Genomic DNA, 14006 nt, shown 5'->3' with positions numbered 1-14006 from the left:
CTGTCCAAGGCACTGACAACACCAGTGACTGATCCTGGCCCTGCAACCCAGGGTGCCAGACTGACCTTGCAGCCTACCAGTGCTGGACATGGATGCCTATGTATAAGAGACCCAAGATGGACTCTACTTTATTTTCAATTAAGGGCTCTGTTTTTGTTGCTCTTCTGTAAAGAAACTCTTGTACAATGTGTAAAAACCTTGCAACTGTTAGAATGGCCTAAGCAGTGGGTCACCCCTCTGGGTCTGATCTGCTTGAGGTTTCTTCCTGATTATCACCACAGGGAATTTTTCCTTATGATTGTCGCCTATGTGCGTGTTTTGGGGGGGGGGGGGGGGGGGGGGGGTCGGAATGTTAGACCTTACTCATGTCTTGTGCCTTGAAGTACCACTGTTGTGATTTGGTGCTATGCAAATAAAATAAATTAAACTGAATTAAATTGAATATACTTAGCAAGTGACATGAATATGAAAGTAAAATGTAAGAATAAAGGAAAAAACGCTGCTAATAAAGCAAGATAATGAGAATTCTTTGACAAAATGTGGTGGCTTGAACAGAGCACAAATTGTGTTTTAAGTAAGTCCAAAAGCTAAAACAGAAAAAAAGAACAGCAATTAGAGCATGCTGGCATACATGGTCCAAATTGAGAGATTGTGAAAAGGAATGGAATGAAATTTGCTGAAGACTATCTGAGTAATAATACGCATGAGCCATTTAACCAGAGGCAAAAGGGAACTTCTCCAAATTCTGATTTAAAGAGGCAGAGACATCTGAGCAGCAGAATCACTGTTATTAGTCTACGGTATTATATAATACATGAATTAAAATAAAATAATTTATTAACAGGAAAATAAGCCAGTGAAGCAAATTAAAATACATGAAGGAAAAAAGCAACACGTTAACTAAGAGAAGCACAAAGGAAGCGTGAGTGTTGCAATGCAGAAAGATCTGAAGTGTTGTCTCCCACCCCCCATTCAAGGATGTTTGCACCACTGAAGATACTTCAAAAAACATGAATATCAAGGCCTGTTGGAGCAAGATTTCACTCCTTGATAAGTAGGGCTTAGCTAAATTATTGCATGAGGAAGCATGACAAGTACGAGAAAATGAAAATTCAATGATTCCCTGTGAGAAATAAGAAAGAAGGAATGAGGTAACACGGGAGGATACACTGTATTCCACAAACATGAGTTTAATGTGGCGATATCTGTATTGTAACAAACTGGTTTGTTAAAGAGACCGACAAAAGATGTAAAACTCACAGTGAGAAAAACGACTGCAAATTGTACCTGGTGACGTGATTAGCCAGACGGGTTTGCAGCAGTAAGTCTCTGTCTGGCAGCAGGTTGTCACAGATAAGGTTCTGATTAGATCGCACCGCTACACCATGGCATACACACAGAGAGGACAGCACCTCCAGCACCTGGAACACAAACCCTCGCCGTTTTATCCTGCACAATCTTAAGAAAAACAGCAGGGGTCCCACCTCTACATTTGGCACCTGATCATGAACTGCCACAAGACGTGTTTCAAATTCTGATTGTAAAGACACTGACTATGTCAGTACCAGTCAAAATTTTAGGCACACTTTCCCATTCAACTGAATACTGTTCCCAAGAATACATAAATCCACTGGTGCAAAATACTACCACTTATAAAATTTCTGAAGGATTAACTATTAAAATGTAACGTTGGTTGTAAATATTTATATCATTCAGCTAGCTACACAAAAATTTGGTACAATTTGTCATTGCCACAAGAATCAATACTCTGTTCATCAAACAGGGTGATAGTTAAGAGGGTCTTGGTGAAACCCAATCATGCTCAAATTCAAACTCATTTGAGATACACTCATTTAGGATGTCCAGTTCAAATTTGGTGAAAAGCCAATAAATTTTGCTGAAATTATCACAGGCACAGGAAAGACTTAGTGACACATATTTCCTTATGGCTGGCAGAGGATAATAAATCCAATACCTACAGTATTTTGTGGTCAGATTACGTGCCCGCTAAATAAAAGGAGCAATTAGACAAACCACAAATGCACTTGTGCTATGCGCCATAGATCATCAAGATATCGCCTTTGTTTTTACCTCATCTGAACGTGTGGGATTTTTTTTTCTCCATACTTTATAAGATTACTCTAAAATCAATTTAAAAATTTCACTGAAATTTGTGAAAAAGAGGGGCCATATTTACTAGAGTCCCTTTATTTAGAGTAGAATCAACTGAGAACACGGCGCCATTTTGGGGCCAATTATACTGAGCTACTGAACAAGCCTTTTATGTTTTCAACTTTTTTTTAGCAGTTAACCACATACAGAAACACATCCAGGTGCAGGTACTATCAAAATAAATATAAATATAGTTAAGTTACCATTTATGATGATTTATTTAATTAATTTAAAGCCTGATAAATTAATGCTTCTGAAACTCTGGAACTCCATGTTATGACATCAATGTGTGTGACAGTTTTAAAGTTCTCCGTCGCTGGATTATGCTTTATTCTGGACTAATTTGTCCCTCAACAAGCTTTTTTTTCTACAATCATCACCTCCAATTAAAGGTAAGGTGAACAATTTCCTATTTTTCCAACTCAGTGTTGTAAATTTCTGAACTCTTCTGCCAAATGTATGTGATCCCGAAATGTAATCAGCGCGCTCACTGCAAAAACTACTAAAATGTGAGAGGAAAGCATGAAAGCAGAAAAGTGTCAAATCACAGCCTTTTGTGGTGTCTGATTTAAAAGGTGCACGTCAGGCTTCGGGTCAGTGTCTGAGCACGGTGTGAAAAAAATAAACAGTCGGGCTTTTAATGAGGGAAATGACTTTGGTCCCACTTTACTCGAATCGGCGAGTGTCAGAGCACTGAACTTTAATTTTGTACCTCTGTTACTATGCAAGTCCAAACTGATCTGTCCAGTTGCATGCAAGGAGTTTTAATGGAAATACATTGCGATCGAACAGGACATTTTATCCGATGCGAGCAAAAATCTGTTAAACAAAATCCTTTACATACGCCGTTTATTACATGGAAAACCATACAAAAATATCCAGTTTATACGATGACGTGTAGGCGAGTTTTACTGTAAGTGGGACTGAATACTAAATTCAAAGCTTTGACAATGAAGTCGCTTGAGTTCCACATGGCTGACTTTATTTTCTCAAATTTTTCTTCAGTTAGGATCTGAAGGGAATCTGTACATCTTGAAGCTCTTGTGTCTATTTGTGCATCCAAATGCACAACAACCTGGCATTTTCAGCAAATAAATTAATAAAACAGCTGAATACACATGCAGATAGATTAACAGCGAATGCTACTTTGGCCCCAAGATGGCACCATGAGTCACATGACTGTTGCTACTCTCTGAATAAAGGGACTCTAGTGTTTACAGATGTGACTTACTGGTTGGAACTAGCAACTGCATGTGAATGCTAACAGCAAAAAAAAAAAAAAAAAGTAATTCCTAATTATGCTCCCAGTCTTTAGAAATAGTTTTAAAAATAGGATAACATGTCATGTTCACATCAAACATTTTAAAATATATTTTACACATATTAAAACCCTGCATAAATTACCTTGTGATTCCATCCATGCTTTTCTAAAAAAGAAATAATGGAAAGAATGTGTCCTTCTTTGATGGCATTGAGTGCTTCGGGACTTTCCACCAGGACACAATGCAGAACATCCAGAACTCCTGCACATGACACATAACTACAACTGTGTAACACTGCACAGATAAAGTAGAGAATTTACTGCATATATGTCTTTATTTTGCTATGATGTTGAAGGAAAATGTGTCAACTCGTGTCAGACAAACAAAACTACATTTTGTCCAGTTTTAACTGATGTTCGTAACTGATGATTATACAACCCCTGGCAAAAATTATGGAATCACCGGCCTCGGAGGATGTTCATTCAGTTGTTTAATTTTGTAGAAAAAAAGCAGATCACAGACATGACACAAAACTAAAGTCATTTCAAATGGCAACTTTCTGGCTTTAAGAAACACTATAAGAAATCAGGAAAAAAAAGATTGTGGCAGTCAGTAACGGTTACTTTTTTAGACCAAGCAGAGGAAAAAAATACGGAATCACTCAATTCTGAGAAAAAAATTATGGAATCACCCTGTAAATTTTCATCCCCAAAACTAACACCTGCATCATATCAGATCTGCTCGTTAGTCTGCATCTAAAAAGGAGTGAACACACCTTGGAGAGCTGTTGCACCAAGTGGACTGACATGAATCATGGCTCCAACACGAGAGATGTCAATTGAAACAAAGGAGAGGACTATCAAACTCTTAAAAGAGAGTAAATCATCACGCAATGTTGCAAAAGATGTTGGTTGTTCACAGTCAGCTGTGTCTAAACTCTGGACCAAATACAAACAACATGGGAAGGTTGTTAAAGACAAACATACTGGTAGACCAAGGAAGACATCAAAGCATCAAGACAGAAAACTTAAAGCAATATGTCTCAAAAATCGAAAAATGTACAACAAAACAAATGAGGAACGAATGGGAGGAAACTGGAGTCAACGTCTGTGACCGAACTGTAAGAAACCGCCTAAAGGAAATGGGATTTACATACAGAAAAGCTAAACGAAAGGCATCATTAACACCTAAACAGAAAAAAACAAGGTTACAATGGGCTAAGGAAAAGCAATTGTGGACTGTGGATGACTGGATGAAAGTCATATTCAGTGATGAATCTCGAATCTGCATTGGGCAAGGTGATGATGCTGGAACTTTTGTTTGGTGCCTTTCCAATGAGATTTATAAAGATGACTGCCTGAAGAGAACATGTAAATTTCCACAGTCATTGATGATATGGGGCTGCATGTCAGGTAAAGGCACTGGGGAGATGGCTGTCATTACATCATCAATAAATGCACAAGTTTATGTTGATATTTTGGACAATTGAAAGGATGTTTGGGGATGATGAAATCATTTTTCAAGATGATAATGCATCTTGCCATAGAACATTCCTTGCAAAAAGACACATAGGGTCAATGTCATGGCATAGGGTCAATGTCAATGAGCAGATCTGATTTGATGCAGGTGTTAATTTGGGGGATGAAAATTTACAGGGTGATTCCATAATTTTTTCCTCAGAATTGAGTGATTCCATATTTTTTTCCTCTGCTTGGTCTAAAAAAGTAACCGTTACTGACTGCCACAATCTTTTTTTCTTGATTTCTTATAGTGTTTCTTAAAGCCAGAAAGTTGCCATTTGAAATTACTTTAGTTTTGTGTCATGTCTGTGATCTGCTTTTTTTCTACAAAATTAAACAACTGAATGAACATCCACTGAGGCCGGTGATTCCATAATTTTTGCCAGGGGTTGTATTCATGGTTTTTCCCCACCATTGTTTTGCAAAATATAAACAGTTTTAGTGGTAAAATTGGTAAATATGACAAACCAGTGGAAGCTTCCAGCTGATTTAGTCTGCTAATCAGCCAGTCGAGAGAACTTGAGAAATGTGCACAGCTTGCATGGTTTCCTCTGAGCAGAGCAGCTGTAAATGAGAAAAGAAGACAACTGGTGGAATCTTAAGCATAAAGACACTTCCACCAAATGAGGACTGTGATTTTTGTCATTGTCCTCTACCATACTGTTGGTGTCAGTTGTGGAAAATTAATAGCGATACTGATCCATTTATGGTGTAGTGTATTACTGCTCACAGAGTAGCTCATAGAAACATTTGAGAATGTTCTCCCACTCTTCTCCTGTGTAGCACTGTGGAGCTTCACCAAAATGAGATGCACTGCTTTGTTGGTGCAGGCGTTCAATAGACTCCAGAACCAGATTAATCACACCCTGATGAGAAAAGAGTACATTAATGTGAGTGAATGACAAATATACAGGATTAGAAAAGAAATAATGATTCACCTCCTCTTGAAACATGTTCTGACGACTCTTTAGCACTGTCATGCTGTTCTGCTTAGCTTCCTGGTCAAGCCCCTCTGGCGGAGGTTGGAAATAGTTTATTAAGTCCTGCAGACTACATGTCAACAAGTCCACCGGTAGGTTGACTAGTGGGAGGTTTTCATGTTGACTAGGACTCTCCATATTCCTGAAAAAAAGTGGATTTTGCAAACAACAGCAAATCATGCAGGTGATCTGACCACGTCTTCAGTAGTGGTCCACACTCCATTGAATTCAGCTTATTTATGTAGCATCATGGTGCTTCACAGACTACCTGACATGTTCACACAAGGACATCACAACATAGCAGACAAATTAGGCAATTGTCTAAGACCCCTGACTGGGAAGAGGCCCCCACGAAAACAGTTGATGACATTAGATAATTTACAGCAATGGCAATTTTGTGAGAAACCACTTAAATTCTATGATGGGCCATTTATAGCCAAGAAGACTGCAATAACACTGCCAGAAACTACCCCAAATTAGACCCCATGCGACTATCATGCTATCAAATGCAGAGCAGCAGCAGCCTACTTTACAGACAGAATGCAGCATTGTTATAACATATATTATGCTGTATTTTTGTGTGTATGTATGCAGAGTTTTCACTTGGTTTATCCTTGTGAAAATAAAGACTACAAGGATGCGCATTGGCTGGGAGGGTCAGTTTTGCCTGGAGCCCCTGAAGTCCCTTGAAATGCTCCTGCATTCATGCGATAAACTGGGTTATCAACATGGTTTACACTACCTGATAAAGCACGCGAAGAGATGGACTGCACTTCGGATATATCGAGCAGTGTGAGAGTCTTTTTTCTTAGAACGAGACAGTGTCAGCCCATCGTCCATATGGCCCTCGCTGTGCAAAATGGCCTGAAAAGGACATCACACAGTCATTTTTTTTCTTCATCAATTCATTACGTTACACCTTGATTCCAAATATTCTCATAAGATGTGTTGAAGCTTACACATAAAAATAAATATTTAGAATTTGTGGCCTTACCTTCCGCTGTGTGCCAATCATGCGAGCATGCTTGGAATCAGTGGCTTGATAGGTGAGCCACAAGCCAGACTCAACATGCTGCACAAAACAGATGGAGTCTCCATACTTGATTTCCGGGGTTCCCATTCCATCAGCATTAGTCTTTGAGCCACAGTCAAGTCTCTCCTGCCAACGGGGGGATATTTGCCGTAAAGAGATGTCCATGCATATATGTTGCACAGTGTCTACATTAATGAATTGCAAAACTATACTTAACACACTACTGTCCAATATGTGGAAATTTATATGTTGGAAACTGAAAAGAAAATGTATTTCTCATGTGAATTCTGACCTTTGAGGATCGAAAGCAGAATGAGGCTGTGCTTATATCAGCCTTTTCCCGATCAACCAGATGCAGACCATTTTCCTCTGTAAGACCCAAATATCTGCCAGTAGTCACGTGACACAATCGGAAGGGCTGTCCCCAGTGAGTATGACGACCACTCCACCTGAGAATCATGCAGAGTAAGGTGTGTGCATTTATGGTCATTGGAAATCCAGCGTAATCATCTTCACAATTCAAGCAACAGGAGACAGAATACTACCTCCATTCTGGTTTGGTAAATAAATGTTAAATGGACTATATTTATATAGCGCCTTTCCATCTGCATCAGATGCTCAAAGTGCTTTACAATAATGCCTCACATTCACCCTGATGTCAGGGTGCTGCCATACAAGGTGCTCACTACACACCGGGAGCAACTGGAGACTATGGACATTGCCCAAGGGCTCTTAGTGATTTTCTGGTCAAGTTGGGGTTTGAACCAAGGATCCTCTAGTCTCAATCCCAACACTTAACCACGAGACCATCACCTCCCCAAGGTTTATTGTTTTTCTAGTCTTGCAGTGTGACAGAAAAAAATTATTTTGAGACTGTAGTAGAGAAGCTTGAATCTTCGACTGGACTGGGTTGCTTGACGCGAGGACGTTTTGCTTCAAATCGCAGAAGCTTCCTCAGCTAAAATTCTTGCTCTGGTAGTCTGACTTCTGTCTTGACTCTTGTAGAGAAGAATAAACCAAAGCCACAAAAGCTGGAGTTTTAAACCTAACCAGACCCCTCCTAAGGAGAGGTACCCACGATGGTCCCTGGACAAAGTGCAGAAGTCCCAGAGAACAAAGAGACCAGATAGACAGGAGACAAGAAGAAGAGGAGTGTCTCTCCCTTATTTAGCAGGAGTAGGGGAAAAACTACAGAGGATCTTCAGACAGCACAAAATCCCAGTTTACTTTAAACCGGTTAACACCTTGAGACAGAAATTAGTTCACCCTAAGGACAGGATGCCTAGTTACAAACAGAGCAATGTAGAGTACTCTATCAGATGTGATGAAAAATGTAACGGACACTACATAGGTGAGACTAAGCAACCTTTACACAAAAGGCTATACCAGCACCGCACAGAGGGCACCAGTGGACCTCAGTCTGCAGTTCATCTCCACCTTAAAGACACTAACCACACATTTGAGGACAAGGAAGTTAAAATCTTAGCCAGAGAGAAGAAATGGTTTGAGAGAGGGGTCAAGGAGGCATTATGTGAAACAGTTTAAACCCAGCCTTAACCAGGGAGGGGGTCTGAGACACGCTTTGTCCCCTGTTTACAATGGGGTACTCAGGTCAAAGCAGTTTCAGTCTTTTGTTAATGGTAATGAGTCATTCACGTCATCAGGAGAGTTGTCAAGGGACCCATCAGGAGAGGCGTCCGTTCCATCATTAGGAGGGACAGCTGCCCTGTCATTAAGAGGGTGCTAACTAGAGCACAATAGGTGCTAATTAGAGCTATTGTTTAGTCACTATCCCACAGCAGTCTGCCTCTCCTTAGGAAGGGTCTAGTTAGGTTTAAAACTCCAGCTTTTGTGGCTTCAGTTTATTCTTCTCTACAAGAGTCAAGACAGAAGTCAGACTGCCAGAGCAAGAATTTTAGCTGAGGAAGCTTCTGCGATTTGAAGCGAAACATCCTCGCATCAAGCAACCCAGTCCAGTCGAAGATTCAAGCTTCTCTACTATGGAAACCACCTGGACAACTGAGAGCCTACACAGAAAAATTTTGAGACTGGTAAGACTTATCCAGGCTTGCAAGAACTGAAGCCAGTGTCAGTGCACATCTGGACTCTTTTTTTTGTAAAGCTGGGCGTCTTGGTGGCTTTCCTCACTCTTCTCCTTCTTGCACAGTCACTCAGTTTTTGAGAATTGTCTACTCCATGCAGATTTACCATAAAGTGCCATACTGTTTGTATTTCTTTGTAATTAATATAAATAAAGTCCCAGACATAGTCAGTGGCAGCTTTACCATCAGAGAGCCTCGTCCAAAACTACCACAAAAGACTCCAAGCTGTCGTTGATGTTAAAGGGGAAATACACAGTATTAAGAAGAGGGGTATGTAAACTTTTGATCAGGGTCATTTGGGTAGTTCTCTTGTCATTTTGATTTAAAAGAGGAAACACAGTTGTTTGACAATAAATGGCTTCACCCAACCACTAACCATGAGTGAAAAAAAAAAGTTTTGTGTTGTCATTCATATTCTCTTAAAATGGCAAAAAAAGCAAAAATTCTGCCAGGGTATGTAAACCTTTGAGCACAACTGTATATCAAACTACTGCACCACCATTCATTGATTGGTACCTGTGGTAATATTATATATAAACAACTATCATTTTTGCAGTATGTGTAAGAGAAGCCTTACAATAATCACTAACAGCCTGCTTGATTCCAACTTTTCTGGTCTCAGCAAAAATCCCTTTTCATTTGAATACATATGTTAGCTTAATATGATGTTATACATTGTTTGAAACTAAGTGAGCTGATTTTCACATTCTACATGAACTTACACAACATGCAAAGCCTCCAGCCTCCATAGAGAGCGGGCATGGCTGGATACTGATCCAATCTCATAATGCATTACCCTGCAAGACAAAGGATGTGACTACAGAAGAAACAAACTTCTTTCCAACAGACATGAGGATATTAGTCTGTACAACTGACCGCTGCAGTTCCTCTCCCTGCTCTGTAGAGGGAATAGTCAGACATGCATCACTGTGGCTGTGGAGTAACCGCAATGTGTCGCCACCCTTCAGGTATCCTGGAATTAGTACAACAAAAACCAACATAATCCTTCTTGATTACTACAACTTTGTTAATACCAGCCCAATCTTGGCTACAGCTGAAGCCTAAATAAGAGTAACTGCACTCTAAAAAAGGAACTGCTGTCTCAATGAGAAAAATGTATGTAACAATTTGCATATATTTTTTTAAAGGTATTTCAACTTAGTTATTTCAACTTTCAAATGAGTTAATGCCAAAAGACTTCTCTAGTTAAGTTGAAATAACTTTAGTTAAGTTGAACTAACTTTAAAAAAATCTATGCAAATTGTTCCATCACCTTGTTCTCATTGAGACAGCGGTTCATTTTTAGAGCGTACTACATGCTGAACAACACAGAAAGTGTACTTTGTAGTACATGCTTGCAGGACTGTCAGTAGTTTGGTATGTCTAATTCCAATTTGAGAAAGTTTGCAAACTAATTTATGCTCATTACCAACATCAGTTTGCAGACATAGGCATAAAGCCACATTTCCTGACCAGTACAAGTAGATTTTTGTTGTTGTTTTTCACATGTTCCGGCACAGGTGTGAAACTTGTGCCCAACCAACATGCAGAACCACCTCAGATCGGCTGAGGGAACAGCCAAATGGACTTACTTTTCATTCTTTCCACATTCATGTTGGTCAATGTGTCAGGACAACATGCCCAAAGGTTGAGCGGTTATGGGGTTCAGTATCTTTCTTGGGGATACTTCAAATCTCAGTCACATCTAGAGATTGAACTGCTTGTTGATTAGTAAATGTTTGTTTTATCAACTGAGCTTTACGCAAACAAACAAATAAACAAAAATTCACCTTGAGCAACTCCACCTCCAGAGCAGATGGGAGTGACGCTCCAGAGAGTCTGCTGGAAAGCTGCATTAACAACCAGACTGTCACTCAGACTTCTGTTGTCAATTACAGCACTAAAGGACAGGTGCTACGAAGAAAAAACACTTGGCTCAGTAACATGAAATCTAAGTGAGGCAGTTGTAACTTTTTGGGTGAACACAAAAATCACACAGACAACAGAAGACAAAGTACAATATGAAGTGAAAAGAAATAACAAAAAGAACATGGCTGCTAGTGTACCATGATGAAAAATATAGTAAATTAATCTAGTTTACTTTTATTTAAATGGGTTTGCATGCTTGATTTAACAAATAGTTCTGTTTCTATGGCTTACCTAACCAGAGGATTGGTAATGTAACAACTATGGGTGCACTGATCTGGCAATGCAGACCTGTATCGGTCTGACACAGAATGAGCCAATCTGATTTTTCTATTGCACATCTAAGTCATGCTGTGGACCACGTCAGCACAGCGTCATACTATTAGACTGTGATATCATCATGAAATGCAGTAGATTTTCTTGATGGTGTTGTCTAACCCTAACCATAACAGCCCAAAAAGCCCACAGCCGATCCTAAAAAAAAACCTGTTTATTATTGTTTATTATTCCACGATACTATTAAGAAATTAGATTGTGATACCATCATGAAAATCTACTACATTTCATGATAGTATCACAAACTAATAGAGTAAATAATTTTTTGTGATGCCATTACACACTATGTTGAGACGACGTTGGCTATGCATGTTTTACTTGAGGGGAGCAGAATACTTGTTTCTCAGTTTGTGTTGATGTCTTGTTAGAGGACTAGGTTAGCAAAGTGCATCCAGACAAATGTATTATTCACAGATTAGTAGTTTTTAGGATGGGGGTAAACAGTGGCAGATTGGTTCAGTCTCAGCAGATACTGAAAGTACCAGTATTCTACTGCACATGAAAAGTGGTATTATACGATTCCTATTAATAAGAAAATAACTCAAATGGACATTGCTATACTTGCATCTAGATATTCATATGCAATAGGAGGAATGGAGCCAATACATGTAAATGCTTCTATCCAACAACTCATCTCGAACAGCACATATGCCAACTGGGATAAATGAACAGTCATTACAGACATTTGTATCAACAGAATGTTGTCACCTGAACATCTCCTACAAATTATAAGATAGTCTATGCATTAAAAAACTGAATCCTAAACTGAACACCAGATATTCCTCTCAGAGGACACACTGAGCTAGTATGAGGTCATCTCCAACACGGACCTTCTCACCCTCTGACCTCTGTCTGGATGCTGGGTGGACTATCCACCAACATGAGTCACCTGAGCCACACACAAAAAGAACATGTCAGAAAACAAATATTTTATATACATACACACACATACATTATTTATATACATTATTTATATATACATTAAAAAATCAGAGCACCACTACATTTTGCTTAAATGCCAACAAGAAAGCACACTTGGGTAAAATGGCTTTTAGACCAAATAGGAGACATTCACTGAGGCATGTCTTGTGTGCGTGTGCATGTGTGTGTGTCCGGTGAAGGCAGGTTTGGCTCAAACACAATATCACATCAGGATTGGGTGAATAGAATATTGGAGTTCTGCTTTCAAAATTGAAAGCTAGAACAGTTATATATATATATATATATATATATATATATATATATATATATATATATATATATATATATAAAATAATAAAATGAGAAACAGTACATTACAGTAGTAAATTGGTCTTGCTGAAGCCCAATGATGCTCAAATTCAGAATAATCTGTAATACTCTCACTTAAGATGTTCAGTTTGAATTTGGTGAAAAGCTGATACATTTTGTTTAAGTAATCACAAGCAAAATAATCAATATTCTGTTTAGTCTAGTGTGTGATCCTTAGAAGGTCTTGGTGTACTCTAGTCATGCTAAAATCAGAATTTATCTGACATATTAATTGTTCCAATAGGAAATACCTGTTTTATTGTCTTGCAGACCAACATCAAAAGCCAATTTGTCAGTGGAAGCCTGAGATGAGGACAAGCAGCTGAGATACTGCAGGGGCAAAAAAACCAACAAATAGTGGATCTATATTTCAGTAAGCAAACACTGTTAGTATTTTTTAAAAGAGTTATGCAACTACAGTGTAAATGAAAGACTTAAGACTGAAACCCTGTAATTCATATCTGTATCACAGCACTAAGACTGACCATGCCACTGTAGGAGTGTTGGAACAACACTGCCTGACCGTAGAGAAGGGTGCGATGGCCACCTCCACCTCCTGCCTATAAAGCATTTAGCAAACCAGCAAAGCACACAAATAAAGTCAAAATGGCACAGACACATATAAAGCAAACTGAAATAACACAGTAACAAAATATGTTTTTTTTACCCCATGGCTGATATTTGACTTTTCATAATGGGAAACGGGGGAATAATCAATATTTAACTATTCCATTCAATTATAGCTCCAACAATTGCGGTGTGCACAATAACAGAACACTGCAATGAATGTAATTGTAGTGCTGCAACTTGGGCTGCACCTATACTGCATATGTGCTTTCCATGTAAGATGTTGTGTCCCTTTTGAAAAGAAGTAAACAATAAAGAACAGTAATGAAGTAGAACCCAGTACATAAAGAAGAAAGCCATTGTCATCAAAATGTGTCCCTCATGTTCATTTATTTCAGGTTGGATAATTCATTTGTTGTAAAAAAAAAAAAAAAGTGCATTTAGTGGTTGAGACTGTGATTTGTGATGACACAATCACTTCATGACAAGGTCATAGAAAACTCTCCTCAAAATATTCCACCATTGTTAACTGTCCTTCTTTGTGTATTTTTTGGTCTCAACTGATCTTTGCCTGCAAACACATGATTTCTGGTGGTAACTACTCTTAATTTGCATCTGTAACAGACCCAAATATGGATGAAATGAATGCAGAGTGTGGGCACTGCCACACCTTGATGATTACGCAGTTTTATGCAACTTATAAAAAATTTGGTGAATACGGTGGCTACATCAAATAAGTTATGCAGCTGTCACACCATGACAATTTAGCCAGCATATGCAGATGTATGAAAAATGCTGTCAACACGTTATTACAACCC

The 14006-nt window shown here is 38.8% G+C and overlaps 1 protein-coding gene across 1 annotated transcript in view; it reads right to left on the bottom strand.

Moving 5' to 3' along the window:
- LOC117523766 (ryanodine receptor 2-like) overlaps positions 1-14006 on the bottom strand; it is a 224174-nt gene that overhangs the window by 196208 nt on the left and 13960 nt on the right. The window contains 14 exon segments of the mRNA XM_034185382.1: positions 1288-1421; positions 3577-3695; positions 5423-5518; positions 5685-5820; positions 5893-6076; positions 6677-6798; positions 6929-7093; positions 7260-7416; positions 9792-9866; positions 9946-10042; positions 10860-10983; positions 12105-12220; positions 12873-12951; positions 13107-13181. Coding sequence (XP_034041273.1) covers positions 1288-1421; positions 3577-3695; positions 5423-5518; positions 5685-5820; positions 5893-6076; positions 6677-6798; positions 6929-7093; positions 7260-7416; positions 9792-9866; positions 9946-10042; positions 10860-10983; positions 12105-12220; positions 12873-12951; positions 13107-13181 — 1679 coding nt within the window.

Source organism: Thalassophryne amazonica, chromosome 13 (assembly GCF_902500255.1).
Source record: "Thalassophryne amazonica chromosome 13, fThaAma1.1, whole genome shotgun sequence".
Taxonomy (NCBI): Eukaryota; Metazoa; Chordata; class Actinopteri; order Batrachoidiformes; family Batrachoididae; genus Thalassophryne; species Thalassophryne amazonica.
This window is presented reverse-complemented; position numbering and strand designations above follow the sequence as displayed.